The sequence below is a fragment of the Dysidea avara genome, chromosome 1 (genome assembly GCF_963678975.1).
Source record: "Dysidea avara chromosome 1, odDysAvar1.4, whole genome shotgun sequence".
NCBI classification, from domain to species: domain Eukaryota; kingdom Metazoa; phylum Porifera; class Demospongiae; order Dictyoceratida; family Dysideidae; genus Dysidea; species Dysidea avara.
The window spans coordinates 42,960,358-42,977,687 of record NC_089272.1 but is presented as its reverse complement, the minus strand read 5'-3'; the positions used below and the strand labels follow the sequence as shown (position 1 = coordinate 42,977,687).

The window sequence follows — 17,330 nt, the reverse complement described above, 5'->3', positions numbered from 1 at the left end:
ATAAGTATGTGTGGGAATCAGGAATTATGCTAGCATTTTGAGGTGATTATAAAGCTTTAACAGTAAGAAAATCTGCAGAATGCACAATTCCGTTAAAAAAGATCGAGATACTCTAATAGAGCAGTCAGAAACTCTAATAGAACAGCCTCTGAGTATTATTTACTCTAATAAAGCAATCACATTGAAATGAAATACTCTAATACCGCAACCAGCTAAAAGAATTCAAGACTTTTTGAAGCTTAAACATCAATGAAAATGGCCTGATACAGCAATGAACTGGCATTATTAGCCAATTATGGTGGTATAATTTTGGGAATAATGGGCAATTCGAATTCTCAAAAGCATAATAGGTGATTTTTTTAGCACTGTTCAAAAGCATAATGCTCAATTTTTGGAGCATAATAGCCTCATGCCTAGTCCCTATTGTTTGTATAAACCACTAAAACTATTCTTAACATGTCTACAGGTAAGAAGTTGGACACTGTGCTTTCAACCATGTATCAAACTTACATTAGGGAAATTACTGCTTCTACAAAATTACTAAATTAGCTTAGTTCCAGAGCAATGCCTTCAGTAATCCAATAATTTCCATTAGAATCTTTGGAATTATTTCAACATACAGTGGTATCTCATCACACAGCAGTCCAATATAATATTCATCCAATATTCCATCCATTCAACAATACTACAAAGCAAACAAACTGGATTTCAGAGCTAGTATGCACATTGCTCAGCTCAGCTACATTACAAATAATATCAAAAACAGGTTTATAAACCAAGGTGAATGGCTGGCCCAGGTTTTAAGATGAGAGTCTTGAATGTCTTGTTAGTTACGATACATCAGGGAAGAACCGAAAATGTTATTATCTAGATTGTACAGTGAAGTACATGCCCTTGTGAACATATAATGTATTCTGTAATCCCAGTACAAACTGATCATGAGTTAACACCAGTGGTTAAAACAAACTGTTATAGACCTCATGTGTACATACTGCATGTTCCTCTCTGTTATATGTGATATGTAGGAGATGATAGTTTAGGTTTACTCCATTGAATAAGTACACAGTAAAAAACAAGTAGTGAATATTGTGGCAAATAGTGAATGTCACTGGCCATTTTAATGACCGTCACTAAGAATTTCCAGTGATGTTCACTATTTGCCACAGTAATGACTACTTATTTTTTACTGTATAAAATTAATGTGAACTATTTCCTACTAATCACATGCCCCACAGGAAGAAGAAACATCACCTTAAAGGTTATAGCTATAATATTCCCTGCATGTTTTTCACTACTTAACCAACTTAAAACTTTATTTATTTTGAGGCAGTTGCATTATGCCCAGTGTTGAGCCAATACTTTTAAAAAGTAATACATTGCTTATTACTTGTTACTACCACTGCGATGAAACAGTTATAATATTACTTCAGTTTAATAGTAACTATGTTATATTACATATTACACAATGTATATTAGGTAATAATATTACAGTAACATGCTAGTTGATAGGCTTGCACCAATTATGCTGGATAATTTCGAGCATAATAGGTTAGCAAAAGCATCAAGCATTATGCCAGTATAATAGGATGTTTCAAGATTTTTAATTAAATGTGCAATGTGTGTGTCAACAATGCAGCTAAACATAAACACACCACACTATCATACTGCAGCATTTAATATCAAGAAAATGTGCAATGTTATTATTTTCATTGTTTCTTGGTTGACTGCACACACTTCGCAGAAATAAGATTGAGATACTCTAATACAGCAGTCACTTACTCTAATACAGCAGTCACTTACTCTAATACAGCAGTCAGGAAAATTGATATGCTCTAATTAATAAAACAGCCAACTCTAGAGCATAATCTTGATTTTGAAAGCGTAATAATTTTGAGCATAATAGGCTGGATTTTTGAGCACTGCTCAAAAGTGTAATAGTCTATTTTCAAAGCATAATTGGCTCAAGCTTAATAGTAAAGTAATGCATTAGTGCTTTGTTAGGTAATAATATTACAGTAATGAGCAGCTAATGCACTACTTTAGTAATGCATTAGTTATGTAAGATAACTATCCATTAGATATTAAGAAATGTAGTGCATTATTTTACTGTGTTACTGCATTAAGTAATAATATTATGTAACATGTTATGCCCAACACTGTAATCCTCACAAGGTACATAACAATTATTTATACTTCAACAAAACAGTTTCAGTGCAGTAAGTTCTCAGCAAGTAAAATATATATCCAAAAATGTGTACGACTAACAACTATAAAATGTCCAAGTTTACAGCCTAATACTTCACAAAACTGCATTATCTTTCCATTGCGTAGCTACAAAGTCTCATGTTGACTACTATCCTTAGTTGATGGATATTCAGCTATCATAAAAATATGCATATACAAAATATATTCTGTGGATAATGTGTGTGCCACAAATATACCATTCATTAAGCAACACATGCATATACAACGTGTACAGGGTATATATAATGCATAAAAATGTGACAGATACTATTGATCACTGATTAGCTATGTGTGATATAAAAAGTAAAGAAGGCATAACTTAGTTGAGCAATCACTGATAACTAATGCAAACATTGTCTCCTTACTTGTCTCCAAAGTACTGCTTTTGTATTGTAATACAAATTTGGAATGCAGAGTTTGCCTTTGCAAGGTGGTGTCCTGTAAAAGTACAGTGTGTAGTAGGGTTTCATAGAAGTTTACACAATCCCACAAAATATCTTAACCTAAAACAAGCCTCACAATACTTCCATGGCACCTTGACAGTATTAGTTAGTTATTAACATGTTGATTACTCAAGGATCAATGGTGATGCCACCATTTATTCAGGACCTTAACATACACAGTATGAGCTCATATATACATAGTCTAGCGTAGATGCCTAGCTATACATAGCACCCTTCCACTGCATCAAGCTCTATCACTGCCTACCGTACTTTGCCCTAATGCTAAGTACAAAACATTTTTCACAAAGCTGGTAGTGTACATAACAATACATAACAATAAACAAATACAAATGACATCAAAATAGCACATGAGATTATATGTCATTTTAGGGGCAATCCCTACTTAAAAACTACTACAATACTGTTTGATAATCTCATGTACTGCTATAATCCTATAATTTTATAATCCATATAATTATTATCTCATGCATGTGCTTCCTAAAATGCTGCTTGTAAAAATCATTCTAGAAACATCTTACATGATGAAAAATACCTTTACAGAATAACACTAGTCCATTTAATAATTAAAATAAAAAACAAACGCATTTACAGGCAGCCACATATAATTTTTTTTAAAATCACCCAAACTCTAATTTTTGTCTGCCTGCCTGACTACCTGCCTGCTTGACCACAGCTGCAAGGCTGGAGGCCAAACAAAGCAGCATACAGTCACCATTTTATGCCACAATAACAAACTCACCAGTGGGATGAGCCTTCTGGGGTTCCAACTAGTGCCTTACATTTCCTGTTATCTTCAATCAGGCTGGTCATCATCTTCATGCAACAAACTTCTTCATGCAACAAAACCATACCCAGGTGGTGTTAATATCCTATATTAACACTTTCCTTGAGCAGCATACAATATTTAGATGCCACAAAATTATTTAAAGTGTTTATGCTACTGTAAATGATAATGGTCACCTGGTAGATGCCCGTAACTTCATGATAGGTTGGAGACCAAGCGCATCAATGATCTTGGTTGATTAATAGCAATCGAGTGCGGAGATCCCACTTCTTAACAACTTATTTACTCAAGCATGATGACCACACCCCTTAATAGTTTATCTCTATTTATCAAGACAATCAGTAGTGTACAGTGCGGCCCAAGAAGCCAGCGCGTCACACCATGAGTATATTGACAGGAAGAAAGAAAATGTGATTTTCATGCATATGTAGCTCTGTGATCCCTTATCCGATAATCAGAGCCAAAGTTGCTACAGAAGCGCCTGCCAGGAAGGGGAGTCTAGATACCAAATTTGAAGAAAATCGCCCCAGACATTTCCAAGATACGAGCAGCCAAAGTTTCATTTTAATTTCTTCATTTTTTTTCATTCTGCACACTTTGCAAAATCTGCCATAAAACACCAATGCATACTCTAATAGAGCTGATGTAGCTCTGTGATCTCTTATTGGTTTATTATTGATTTGCTGAATAAGGTAATTTTCACACAAATGTAGCTCTGTGATCCCTTTTCCGATTGATACCACACTTGGTACAGAAGTGTCCCTAAGGAAGGGGAGTCTACATACTGTATGAAAATTTGAAGAAAATTTCCCCAGCCATTTCTGAGATATGAGCGGCTAAAATTTCATTTTAATTTCTTCATTTTTTGTTCTTTTCACACACTTTGCAAAATCTGCCATAAAACATCAATGTACAGTATGTTCTAATCACGCTGAAATTTGGCACACTTAAAGGGTTTATTAAAGCGGATCTTTGTACTAAGTTTAGTAGAAATCCAATGAACATTCATGGAGTTATGACCGATTTATATTCGCATAAAATAAGATCAAATTTCTGTCACATCTGCAGGGTAAACCCCTTGGAGGAATGAGTTGAAAATTACTATGCAGATGGAGTATCCATCGTAGGAGTGCCTTTTTGTGGTTTGAAAGGAATTGAGATAAAGATCATGGAGATATGACACAAAACCCAACCTGTGTCACAATTATGCAATCGAGTTTCATGAATAAAGAAACTATTAGTTTTTGCACCTACCAGGTAACTGAATTGTCATTATTAAATTTTTTCCCATTTACCTACCATCACAGCCATTTCGTGGCCACCAACATGGATTTTCACATCCTTTTTCATCATGACTTTTGGGGACTGCACCTTTTTTTTACAGCTTGGATTAGATAATAATAAGCACAGTGAAAATAAGGAATAGTACCCATACCTCAGCAAAGGCTGACTTGAGATATTTTAATACAGCAGTTAACCTAATAGTACAGTCATGTGTGTATAGCTGTATGCTATAACAAAAACTGAGCAATATTTTTACAAAATTATTAATTCAAAATGAAGTAGGGATCCAATTGATAGAATGTAGTGAAACAAGAGATGAATAATGGTATTACAGCATAGCTCGGTGGGAAAAATTTCTACTTTGGCATTCAACAAAATAATGCTATGCTGTAATACCATCACTCATCTTTTGTTTCACTACTTTTTATCACTTGGATGTAGGCCTGTGTCAAATATGCCAGTACAATAAAAAGCATTATAGGTTGGAGTGCTAAGCCAGCATAATGCTATCATATTAGGTGGATATTTCAAATTACGGATTTTTTAAAAAAAAGCTCCTTAGATGATGATATAGAACAGTCACTTTGTAGTGAAATACACAAATGGAGCATTCACTGATCCAAGATAGTTGTGAAAATGTTGCTAACCTAGGACCATGATGTAATCATAATGGGAACACTGAAGAACATAATAGCTGAATTTTTTGGAAAATTCCTGAAAGCGCTTTGGGCAAAAATTTTAGCATATCTGACTCAGGCCTACTAGGATCCCTACTTAATTTTTAAATGAACAATAATAATTTTTTTAGATATACTGTAATAGATTATACTGTAATGTATAGATACTATAAGATTATAATGTAGAGAATGAGTTTGGACGAATAATAGGGAACTGAGAAAATCATAGAGAGGCTTCTTCACAAAGAAGGTAGGTGAACAATGTATTTGTGGCATAGTGTTGTGTTGGAATGCAAGCAATGATAACAAACTGCTAAATCATGTCAGTCAACCAGCAGCAATTTATTACTAGCAACCAAAGATGACAGCATAACCACTGAAAGCTGTGACATCACACAAGTTAATTTTGGTATAAGCTTTACAGCTACTTATCTAGCATCTAGTTCACCAAATTCCTCCAAATTTCCCCAGCTTGCTTTACCCCACAGGATAAAAATCATGATGGTCTATTGACAGTTTTTGTTTAACCCTTAAACCCACATAATCCAGAAAACTGGATTTGATAAAACAAAAACGAAAAACGCACAATATTTTTGTCATTTTCCATACACGGTTTTAAACAGGCATATCTTGCAAAGCGTTTATCCAATCTCTTAGAAATAGAGATTTTCTTCCTTGGGAAGGCCTACCCTTTGTAACAGTATTATAAACTTTTTACAAACAACAAGGAACTCATGCGCTACGAAGCATTGAATCAGTTTGTTTCATTTTACATCTGCATCATTAGTGTTCTTGCCAGCCACTTTGTCAATCACATGATAGCTGTACATCAACAGAATCGCCATCACTTGACAACCAAAATGACACCAAGAAAATGTTTCTGCGATGCAGTATGGCCAAGTTATGGCCTTTGTTGTATCGATATGCGAAGGAAAAAGATGAAGAGATATTTCTTTTGTACTGTAAAGGCACAGAGTGAAGTTCTAGGATGAAAGGATGTGATGAAGGATAGATCCATTTAAACTGAAATTTAACGGTGAGTAACATGGTGTTTGTAGTTTTTAGACAGCTTTAAAAGTTCTTGTCTATATTAGTTTGTGTAAAAGGCATACGTATAACCCAGTTTCTGGATTAAGCATTTTCAGTCGTTGCGTTTTGTAAAATGGCTGTGGGTTTAAGGGTTAACTAGACCATTTAATGTTCAACAGCATGGCAACTCATGTGAGCTGAACCTATTGAATTAGTTTACAAACAGCAACTACATAATGTTTAAAAGTCATTTTAACAACACTGCACACACTCAGTTCATAACAAGTTCATATCTACACCCACAGCATGCATGTTAACTTCAATTTGTTGCGATGCAATAAATCAAGCCCTGAAATGCCTTTAGTACCACCCAAAACATTTTAAATAAATTACCATAAAATTTACAAGAACATATTAAAGTATTCTTCTAAGCTATTGAATTGTTAACACCTTCATACCAATAATGGCTAAGCCTAAGGCTTGATTTTTTACTGTTAGACATTGCTACAGTCTGACAGGTGCCTTTAGGCATACTGCAGTATGCACAATGCACGCATCATGCACTTACCTTTACCCCCATTTCTTTTCACTAGGCCTGAGCCTATTGTGCTTTTGAAATTGCCTATTATGATTTTGAGCAATGCTCCAAAATTTCTTCTATTATGCCCAGTTGTGTTCCATTATGCCCCAAATATGCTCATATAAAATTGTGTCTTGACTGCTCTATAAGAGTATCTAATGCATCTGTAAACTTTCTATCATGAACCACAGTAGTGGTTCATAATAAGAGATCACATATGTTTTTATTGCCAAAATTCTAATAAAACACACACCTAAACACCACCTTAGAAAGCTCCCCCAACCACAAAAGAAGCCTTAGAAGTTAATTTGGAAGAAGTATAGGTTCACTGGAAAATATGAAGTCAAAAGGAACCAATAAAATATTTTTTTAAATAACTATCTTATTTTTCCCACAGGGCTAGAACAATATGTGAGTACTTTTTGGGGATAACAACTACATAACTTTCCTTCCTACTGTAAGCATATTAAATTTCATGGGTAAAAGTTTCATGGTTGGCCAAAAAGACAGGTTTGCAAGTGTATTAAATTTCATGGGTATAATTTTGATGGTTTAATCTCGACAAGCCAGTTTATTTTCTCAAGGATCCATGGGAGCAAAATTTACGCTTTAAGGTCGCATTTCAAGGTTTACAGCTTAAAAGCTTTGGCTACTCCATTTACGCTGGTGTAATTATCTGGGACTAAGCAAACCATTTTTGTGGAGTTGACTCACCACAAATCTTGCCTGCTGGAATCAGAGGAAAAGGGGTCTTAGATACTTGAACAAGGCCACCAGTATCTATTCATGTGGTGAACAGGTGCACGTATCATCAGGTCGTACGTAGCACATTACATAGAACTAATATAAGGAAACAGTATAGAGATTATGCAGGGGGCGTTACCCACCAAATTTGATACCATTTTGAGTAGAGTGGTTTGTGATACCCACAATACATCAGAAAACTCACAACTTGTTTTTCTGATCCATCAGGGATAGTTTCGCTATAAACAGTCGCTGGTTAGAATAGCATTCATTTACTATTTAACATATGTGTTTATCAAAACTATAAGTTAGTCACTTTTAAAGATTGCTGTACAACGCTAGATACTTTATCCACTCATTACGTGACGAAATCCTGAAATATTCTGTATTCTTGAGTATTCACGTGACTCTGTGCATAACCTCTATTGGTGGCAATGGTTAATAGGTCTGTTCAAGCTGAGACGTGAATTTCTAAATGGATTAATTTTCGTGGATCAGCTTTATGTGGATTTTCAGCTGCAAACCACGAAAACCATGAAAATTTGTACACCACAAAAATTTCTACACTTGCGGTATGTCTTTCTTCATGTCCATGACCTACATATCTTTAAATGCATATTACAATCAAATTTGGGTTAACTTTGCCATTGATCTTCTGACTTAGTCTCTGCAAGGGTAACCAATGTGTTAATTGTGTTAATAAGTATCCAATATATTCATGTTAACACGTTTATTTTTGTCATTACCTATATTTAACCACAGTATATTAACCAGAGCAATAATGTTGTTGTGTATCACTGCGTACTTGACTTATTGTGATCACATGGCTACTAAGTATGCATGCCTATATGATAAATCAGAAGCCATACTATTGTTGACCACAACATGCTGTACACTGCCTATAGTTGGATATGTCAAAGCTGTATAGTACAAAGTACATTCAATAGTAAGGAAACAATACACTGATGTTTGCTAACTCTGACTGACTACTTAACAGCTACTGTGAATGATGACTGACTTTGATATACATGTTTAGTACTGTGTAATATCAAGTACCACCAGCAATCTTATCATCACATAAATGGATTTATAAAAAGTAAACAAACTACAGTAGTGTAAAAATAATTTTAAAAATTAAACATGGGAATAGAGATTGCTGAAAAAAGTAAAGAACAATAGTCAAACAAGCCAGCATGTTAAACACACAGAGATCTCTACTGGACTCGAATAAACGTTTATACAGAAGCATTCTCAGTAATAATCTGCCCCTGATTTATGGAGAAACTACTGTTTTTTCCTTAGTTTCTATCACATTCATTGAGCCCAAATAGAGATTTCTGTGTGTTTAACATGCTGGCTTATTTGACTCTTGTGTCTTTACTTTTTTCAGCGATCCCTATTCCCATGTTTAAATTATTTTTACACTAGTTGGGATATTTTAACATGCAGTGACTGTTCTATTAGAGTATATTGATCTTTAATAATCTTTCCTTCATCATTAGCCATAAATCTGATTTTTTACTGCATTTACATGCTATTCCATTCTGCATCATGCAAAGTATACAGAGTTTCAGTTTCTCTGATAACCAACGCACAAAATCATGCCTATTATGCTGGAATTACGCTCAATACTTTGGCTATGCCCCAAATTATGCTGGCATGATTGGTGCAGTCCTACTTTTCACTGACAGTACAAGGTGTTCATTCATAGTAGTGCAACAATGGCTTCATGTTGCTTATCATGTAAGAATACAACAGAACTTATCAGTAATATTAGCACTAACACCTCCAACAGTTGAAGTACAGCAGATTACACCTTCACCTATAGTTCTTTGTGTGTAGGGATGTATAATAACAGGAAGAACATAGTTGCATTGCATATCAGGATACACAACAGTGTGTTGTGTGGCCAAGTACAGCTGGTGCAGATGCACAACAGACAAGTGTGTATTCTACAGGAACCAAAAAAATGTTGTTTTCACACATCTGTAGCTATGATTCCTGAACAAAAACTATCCAATCTTGTTGCGTAAACTGCCTCACCTTTTATCCAAATTTGAGCCAACTTCTCCTGACTACCACTGGGATATGTGCCTTCTTATTTTCGTATTTTTTCTTCATCTTCCATTACATACAAAAGTTTCCATAACTCATGCAAGCCTTATTGGATTCTTTCAAATTTGGAGGATATTAAGAGCATATTTTGATAGTGCATTTATTTTCCAATCTATGTACAGATTAGTAGAAGTGGTGCAGCAAAGTTATGAACAATTTTCAAATTACAAGTGCAACATTTTGCCACGCGTGCAGGGTAAACTACTGACAGAAACAAGGTAAAAATCAGTATGCAGATAAGCTGATTATCGTAGCATGAACCTTTTGTGATTTGAAAGTACTGAGAGTATTAACTAAGGAGATATAGAAGAAAAAACATGTGTGTGAAACAAGTGCTATAGAGATAATCTGATCTATACCAAGCTGTAAAAAAGGGTGCTAATTAAAAATCTTAATAACGACAATTTTGCCATTAACTTACCTCCCCTTTATTCACAGCTTGGCTATTTTGGTACAGATATCAGTTCCTTTTGTATTTGTAATTCTAAAGCTGGCTTGTGCTGGCTTATGAAACTTCTTTTACCGGTCTTTTTTCTTTACTGCAGAAAGGTGGAAGAGATCAATAGCCAAATTCTGTAGGTATTTACATTATGGCTTATATATTTCTAAACCAGGCGCGTGCCCACAGCCAGCCGCACACCTGGTTTACTGAAATTGTTTTCGTAAAAGTGTGTATGTGTGTATGTACCTACCTATCTATGTTTGTCCGTACGCACCCACATGAATAAAATCGTTAAATAATGGTAAAAGCAGCTTTTACGTAAGAAGTAAAAGTAAAATGAAGTCTGTATTAAACTTCTGCACTGGTGAACTTTGCTCTGAGGTTGTTTTATTTTCGGTGGTCTGAAATACTGGTGTGGCGACTCTCCACAGACTTTGTGAATTACATTCCTTTCAGGGTTTTACAGGCGTTCAACAATTGAAAAACAATGGTGCAGGCCTCGTAGACTACTAGGAACAACCTATCCTTTCAAGTTTAAAGGGGGCATATCCCTTACATACGCGAACGAGAATGAAGAGCAGCTTTGAGGCATTGTCAAGAGACTTTGTGGGGAAAAACATGATAATCAAATTATAAAATAGTTTAGAAGATACTTCTGTGCGTAATATGTTGGTAAAAGTGGTTTGTTTAACAAGCGCAGTGTATAGCAACAAAATTAAAAGAATTACGAAAATTTCATGAATTATGAAATACAAGAATTACACACTAATAATAATATATTATTGCACAACCAATGGTTATGACAATAAAAATAGCTGCATGGCGCCTGGTTTTTAGAAGTAGCACAACATCAACTTGTTTTAAAATTAATATTGTATGAAAATTATCACACGAACTCTCTCCTACAACTTGGCTGGCTTTTAGCAGAAATCTCTACAAGGTAACTTGCTTGTAGCTGGATTTTCTACAGAGCGACTTCAAACTCTGTACAGGTAGACTAGTTATAGCTGAACTATCTACAAGGTGACTTGTTTGTAGCTCAACGCTCTACAGGGTGACTTGTTCATAACTGAACACTCTACTGGGTGACTTTTTATTATTATTATTATTATTATTATTATTGTTTTTCAGTACACACACACAAAAAGGTACTGAAAGCCACTGACAAGTGCTGCCAGTGACTCTACTACAATTAATTACAGTAAATAATTACTTATAACAGTACTGCATATATTGGTGATGGCGATGCTGTTGAACAGTGGCAGCAGGGAGGTATGAATGTTTGTATCATTGAATTGCCGCATGAAATGATCCCACATGTAGTTGTACAGTTTGTGTTTAATAATGTTTGTGGACAGAGATAGGTCTATTTTTGGTAATGAGTTCCAGAGACGTGGTAAACGATAAAAGTAAAAGTTCTGAGCAGTGTTGGAGGAACATCTATGATGAACCATTTTTTCAGATGCACCAAATCGTGTATTAGAGGTGCTAAACTCGACATATTCAGTAATGTTGAAACGTGATGACTGTTACTTTTAGGACTTGATGAAGAACATAATATCATTCATTTCATATACATACATTAGTGGTAATAGATGTAGAGTGTAGATGAACTCTACAGGTGACTTGTTTGTGGCTAAACTCTCCACAGGGCGATTGCTTGTAGCTGAACTCTCTACAGGGTGGCTTGTTTGTGACTGAAACTTTTACAGGGTGATTTGTTTGAGAGAGTTCAGCTACCAAGTAGTCACCCTGTACAGAGTTCAGATCACCCTGTGAAAAGTTCAACCACAAACAATTAAGTAGTCACCCTGTGGAGATAGCTACTTAGCCACAAAAAATTAAGTCACCTAGTAGAGAATTCAGCTACAAACAAGTCACCCTGTAGAGATTTCAGCTACAAACAAATCACCCTGTGTAAGCTTAAGCTACAAACAGGTTGCGCTGTAAAGAGTTCAGATACAAAACAATTATTCTGTGGAGATAAGCAAGTCACTCTGTGGAGAGTTCAGCCACAGATCTAGAAAAGACACTTGTCGAGTTCAGCTACAAAATGTCACCCGGTAGAGTGTTCAGCTACAAAAAGTCTCCCTGTAGAGAGTTGAGCTACAAACAAATCACTTCTTTTCCTGCAGAGCAATAAGTGAGTATTTATGGATTCTTGGAAAACAGCAACAATTAATATGATCTGCATTATTTACACCATGCTTCTAACAGTTGAAGTACACCCATAAGCATATTGATTTTGGGTGAATTCTACATATTCTCTGTATGTACGGATATGTAGAGAGAGCAGCATATAGTTAAAATTTATATGAAACTGCTACTATGATTATTAATAATAAGGAGTGTGTTTTTAATTTAATTGTAGTCTCATATGTCTGTAACTATTCTTTCCTTCAATGTAGTGTTATTAATGATGAATTGTGTCACGAAAACTATTGCTGTGAATTTACATGAATTGTGGAAAAAAATTGTGAATTTTACAAGATAGTAAGGACCATTTTCATACAACACGTTTAACCAATGGAAATCACCACCTGAAGTGCATATTTATCTGTACTACCAAATTAAAAATAAATCAGCATGATTAACGTATGGATTACATTTGTACTTCAAGTGATGGTCTTCCTTGTTTAAGCACATTTTACTGTCATTAGCCCTACTATATACAGTACATACATTGCTTGTAAAATTCCTATTTCCCAATTTTAAAGATACTGTACCACATTCATTTAATTTTAAACTTTGAGGGATGGTATAAATTGACAATAATTATAGCGTCACCTTTAGGGATGTTTTCATCATTCTAGCTTTCTTCCACCTTTTGAACTTTTCTTTGATCACATTTTTCACCTGCAAATGTAAATAAATTCCATACCATATATATCTACATATTATCTATCCAGGTGTTTATTAATCTTTTCAGCATAATCCAGAAGATATTCTTTGACTAGCCTCAAGTTTAAATTTAATTGGTTGTGCACTGTAGTTAAATTCGCTGATCCTTATTCATAATTCAGGTTTTACGTGGATATGTACAGTAGATACGGAAATTAATACTGTAAGCACATTTTAGGTGACTAAAACGATGTGCTAGTTTGCAAGTAAATGTGTCTGAATTTCATGTAAATCTACAGATAGTGCAGGAACATCATTTTTGATAGTCAAATAGCGTACTATGATTTGATTTGATTTATTTTAACTCCATGCAATTGGCTGGAGCCATTCTTCCTTGCAGAAGTGATAACGTACGCAACACTAAAAGTACTCAGTACAAAAATTACTTTGAAGAATTTTAAAAAGCTCAAACATACTGTACGTATTGGATTCATGTTTCTACCTGACCCTTCTGTGGTTAATTTTGGGGTGTCCAAGTTACTTAGAATCTTGCTTTGCAAACTAACACTTGTAGTGCTGGCAAAGCATCAACACTTGAGAATTAATTAAAATCTGTAACATAAGGAGTAATGTGCTTGTTTCTATTATTTAATGCTACATTTCTCTGTACACAGCTGTCAAGTCACTGTACAACAACTGCATAAAGTCTAAATAAGCTAGACTTCAGCCACAGGGATCTATGTACGTAATTTAGTAACTCTTTGGCCTTGAAATAGTGCTCAAGTGCAGTGAAGGTGAGAGCCTTCAGGTCACTAAATCATGTAGAGTCCTGTGGTTTGACTCAAACTACAGTACAGTACTTGTGTTATTACAGCACACACCTACTATATTACACACCTCTTTGCTCCTGACAATGTGTAAATAGAATATTCCAGCACCCTGTAAGGAAGCCATTATAAATACTTACATATGAAGTCTACTATAATGACTGACACTCACCAAAGTCCTTCCTCTAAAAACCACCCTAGAAATATCTTCAACAGCAAAAAGTACCATAAACTTAATTATTAGTTTCTCATCCCCACCCACATCGCCATGTTTCTTACCTCATCAAGGATTTTTTGCATCACTGGTGGCTTAGTGCAGCCATCCAGCACCTTTTTAAGTTGGTAGCTTGCAGAGCAGTCTAAGAAAACTGCAATCTGCAGTCATTTTAGCTAGCTAATTTTCAGCTATCTAGTTAGTAAAAGTTCAATAAAAATCTGCCCTTCTGCACTGGTATTTTGAGTGCAGGAGGATGAGAAACGTAAGTTTATGTGGCCTATTGGAATAATCTTAGAGTATACGTATCTACATGTAATGTAGGCCTGAGCCTATTATGCTCAAAATTTTACCTGTTATTCCTTCCAGAATTTCCCAAAAATTCTGCTATTATTCTGTTTTTATTCTTGTATCTAGCTTACTATTCTATAATCTCATTCAGCTAGTTGCTTTGTTTTTAAGATGCTGCTACAAGTAGTTTTGCCAGTGAGAATTAATTAATAGCCATATATCAAGCATCCATCTGTTCTAGTCATAAGTAGTTACAACAGACTTAGAATAGCTCTCTGTAGCATTAAATAATTCAAGCGTTTTCAATTGTTATTGTATGAAAGCTGTAGCTATAGCTATTTACTAAGTTAGGCAGATAAATTTTTAAATCTAATATTAAAAAATTATACCAGTGTACCTTCTTCAAGTCTTTGAACATATGCTGGCCGCAGTTTGTTAACATGTAATGATCTGACTGCTCTATTAGAGTACATCGATCTTTTAGAGGCTTTTCAGCCCCTTTTTAGCTAGCACTCCTATAATAATACAGATAACCTCATTCTTAGTAGCTTAACTACTTTTTTCTAGCTAATCAAGAAGAAACACACCCCTTATTTCCATCGATTATTCCTGTGGACATCCGATAATATTTCAAAATATTTCAAAATAATAATATGTCAAGGTGCTATTGAGAGTATTATAAGACATTTACTTGTCAGATTAAATATGGGTATAAGCTGTTGTCTGAGGTCTCAGCTGTTTTATCTGCTAACTATGGCAGTTGCATTGAACTACTTTTTAAAAATATTAGAACTACATATTAGAACTACATGGTGCATATAGTATAAAATGTCTCATGCATGTGTATAGTTTTAGCTTCCACATAATCCTATATAGTAAATAGTAAATACAGTAATGTCAGGTACAGGTACTGTATGTTCATGCTAGTCATATACACATGCAATTGTACAAATGAGTACTGTACTATAGGAACTTACTTGCAGTGAGTTCACAATTGTGAAGATCCATGCTAGAGCTACAGACTCATTATCAATCACAAACAACAGTCCAAGTAGCCAAGTTCCTCCAAGTAGTGGCAGAAGTATTAATGTACTCAACAACAGTAACCTGCATAGATGTACTTGAAGTATGCTATTATACAGTGCTAAATGAACTATATAATGCCATCATGCAATTTATCTAATAAAAATTAATTGACTATTTACATACAGGGGTAGCAGAGAAGGGAGACTGTAGACCCTGTGAAAAAAATTATGGGGGCTTAGCCCCCCTAAAATTATATGTAGCTGTGATGGAGAGAGTCTAGCTCAACAGCATCAATAATTTGAGATACTCTAATAGAGCAGTCACAGTTTTCTTAGAAGAGCAGTGTAGCTAGGCAAGCTACGTATGTACGTAGTTATAAATAAGGAGATATATGTCTAGTTGGTGGAGGGCAATTATTTCCAGCAGGTAGTGACTTTTTTTTGATCTTCAACTTACAGCTAGGCTATGGCATCACAAATCTATAGATCCCAGCCACCCCCTTAAATAAAGGTGTTTCCTTCGCCCTTGTTTACATATGTATATCATAATGCATCCACTCTTTAATTTGCAAATTACAGATTATAATAATTAAATTTACTGTTGTGTTCACCCTAAATTGTTGAATCACATTCAAGCAAATATTTTCAAGCTAAATCTAGTTTAAGTTATTTATAATGAGGAGGATCAACACGATGTATATTCAGTACAAAAGATTTGGAAAATCCTTCATGATAGAATCCCTTTCCATGTATGGATGAAATACAGTGTACAATGGGTGAAATGCTTCCCCAGAAAGAAAGTCATAGCTTCAGGAGGCACCCAATTATATACGGTTATATGTAATAATCACAAAAGTTCAAATTATTCTTTATGAAATTACATGGTTTTGGTTGTATTGTGTATCTTGTATGTATTATACATACTTTGCTGTCTCATATTTTGTCTTTGTTGCGTCTGTCATTTTATCATGTGTTCTTTTTGACTTGACGACAGTAAAGAGGGACAGTATTAATAGAATCATATTGATCTACAGTGGAAATATAAATTCAAAGAGTGGAGTACCATTATTTATACACTTGTAGTTTACCAGCAGTATTAGAATCACAGGACCAGCAAATGCCCAAATAGAACCATCCTTGTCTGAGATCCAACATCTGAATATAAGTTATAAAGAAATTAATAAAATAACATAGAAAAGACATGTGAACTGTACTTTTGACAACATACCATAAATGTTAATGGAAATTATAACTCGAATTTCAGCATAAAGTTTAGCACTTTAATTTAGTAAGCATATTCTCTTCAAAACTTAATAACAGGGTGTGTCATCATGATTTAGTAAATAGGAAGTGTGGTCTTGTTGCTTGATCGTTATTAATCAACCAAGATCACATTATTAGGTATAGTTTCAAACCTACTGTAAAGTTACACATATCTACCAAGCGTAAGCACTTAAATTAGTTTGCGGTATCTGAATATACTGCTCAGCGAATGTGTTGATAGGGAAATCAACACCTCAATATGGTTTCATTGCATCAAGAAGGACAACCAATTGAAGAAAAAAGGAAATACAAAGCACAGAAGGAACACTCTAGTTGGAACCCCAAAAGGCACATCCCACTGGTGAGTTAGTTATTGTGGCATAAAATGGTGGCTGTGCACTGCTTCGCTTGGCCTCCGGCCTTGTGACTGTGGTCAGACTTGCAGGCTGGCTGGCAATCAGACAGAAATTAAAGTTTCGGTGACTTTTTAATATTCTATATTCGGC

The 17,330-nt window shown here is 34.9% G+C and overlaps 1 protein-coding gene across 3 annotated transcripts in view; it reads right to left on the bottom strand.

The window, feature by feature from the left end:
* Nucleotides 1–2,173: 2,173 nt before the first annotated feature.
* The window catches only part of LOC136265007 (adhesion G protein-coupled receptor L4-like), a 97,240-nt gene continuing 82,083 nt past the window's right edge, over nt 2,174–17,330 (bottom strand). For 2 of the 3 annotated variants that reach the window (XM_066059768.1, XM_066059773.1), the window contains 7 exons: nt 16,650–16,716; nt 16,486–16,589; nt 15,514–15,643; nt 14,102–14,143; nt 13,151–13,219; nt 2,610–2,682; nt 2,174–2,378 (listed from right to left, as the gene is read on the bottom strand). In XM_066059768.1, the coding sequence (XP_065915840.1) occupies nt 2,332–2,378; nt 2,610–2,682; nt 13,151–13,219; nt 14,102–14,143; nt 15,514–15,643; nt 16,486–16,589; nt 16,650–16,716 (532 nt within the window). In that variant the 3' untranslated portion in view covers nt 2,174–2,331. Of the gene's footprint in view, nt 2,379–2,609; nt 2,683–13,150; nt 13,220–14,101; nt 14,144–14,933; nt 15,052–15,513; nt 15,644–16,485; nt 16,590–16,649; nt 16,717–17,330 lie in introns of those variants that run through there. The other variant, XR_010705355.1, reaches the window with a different exon arrangement.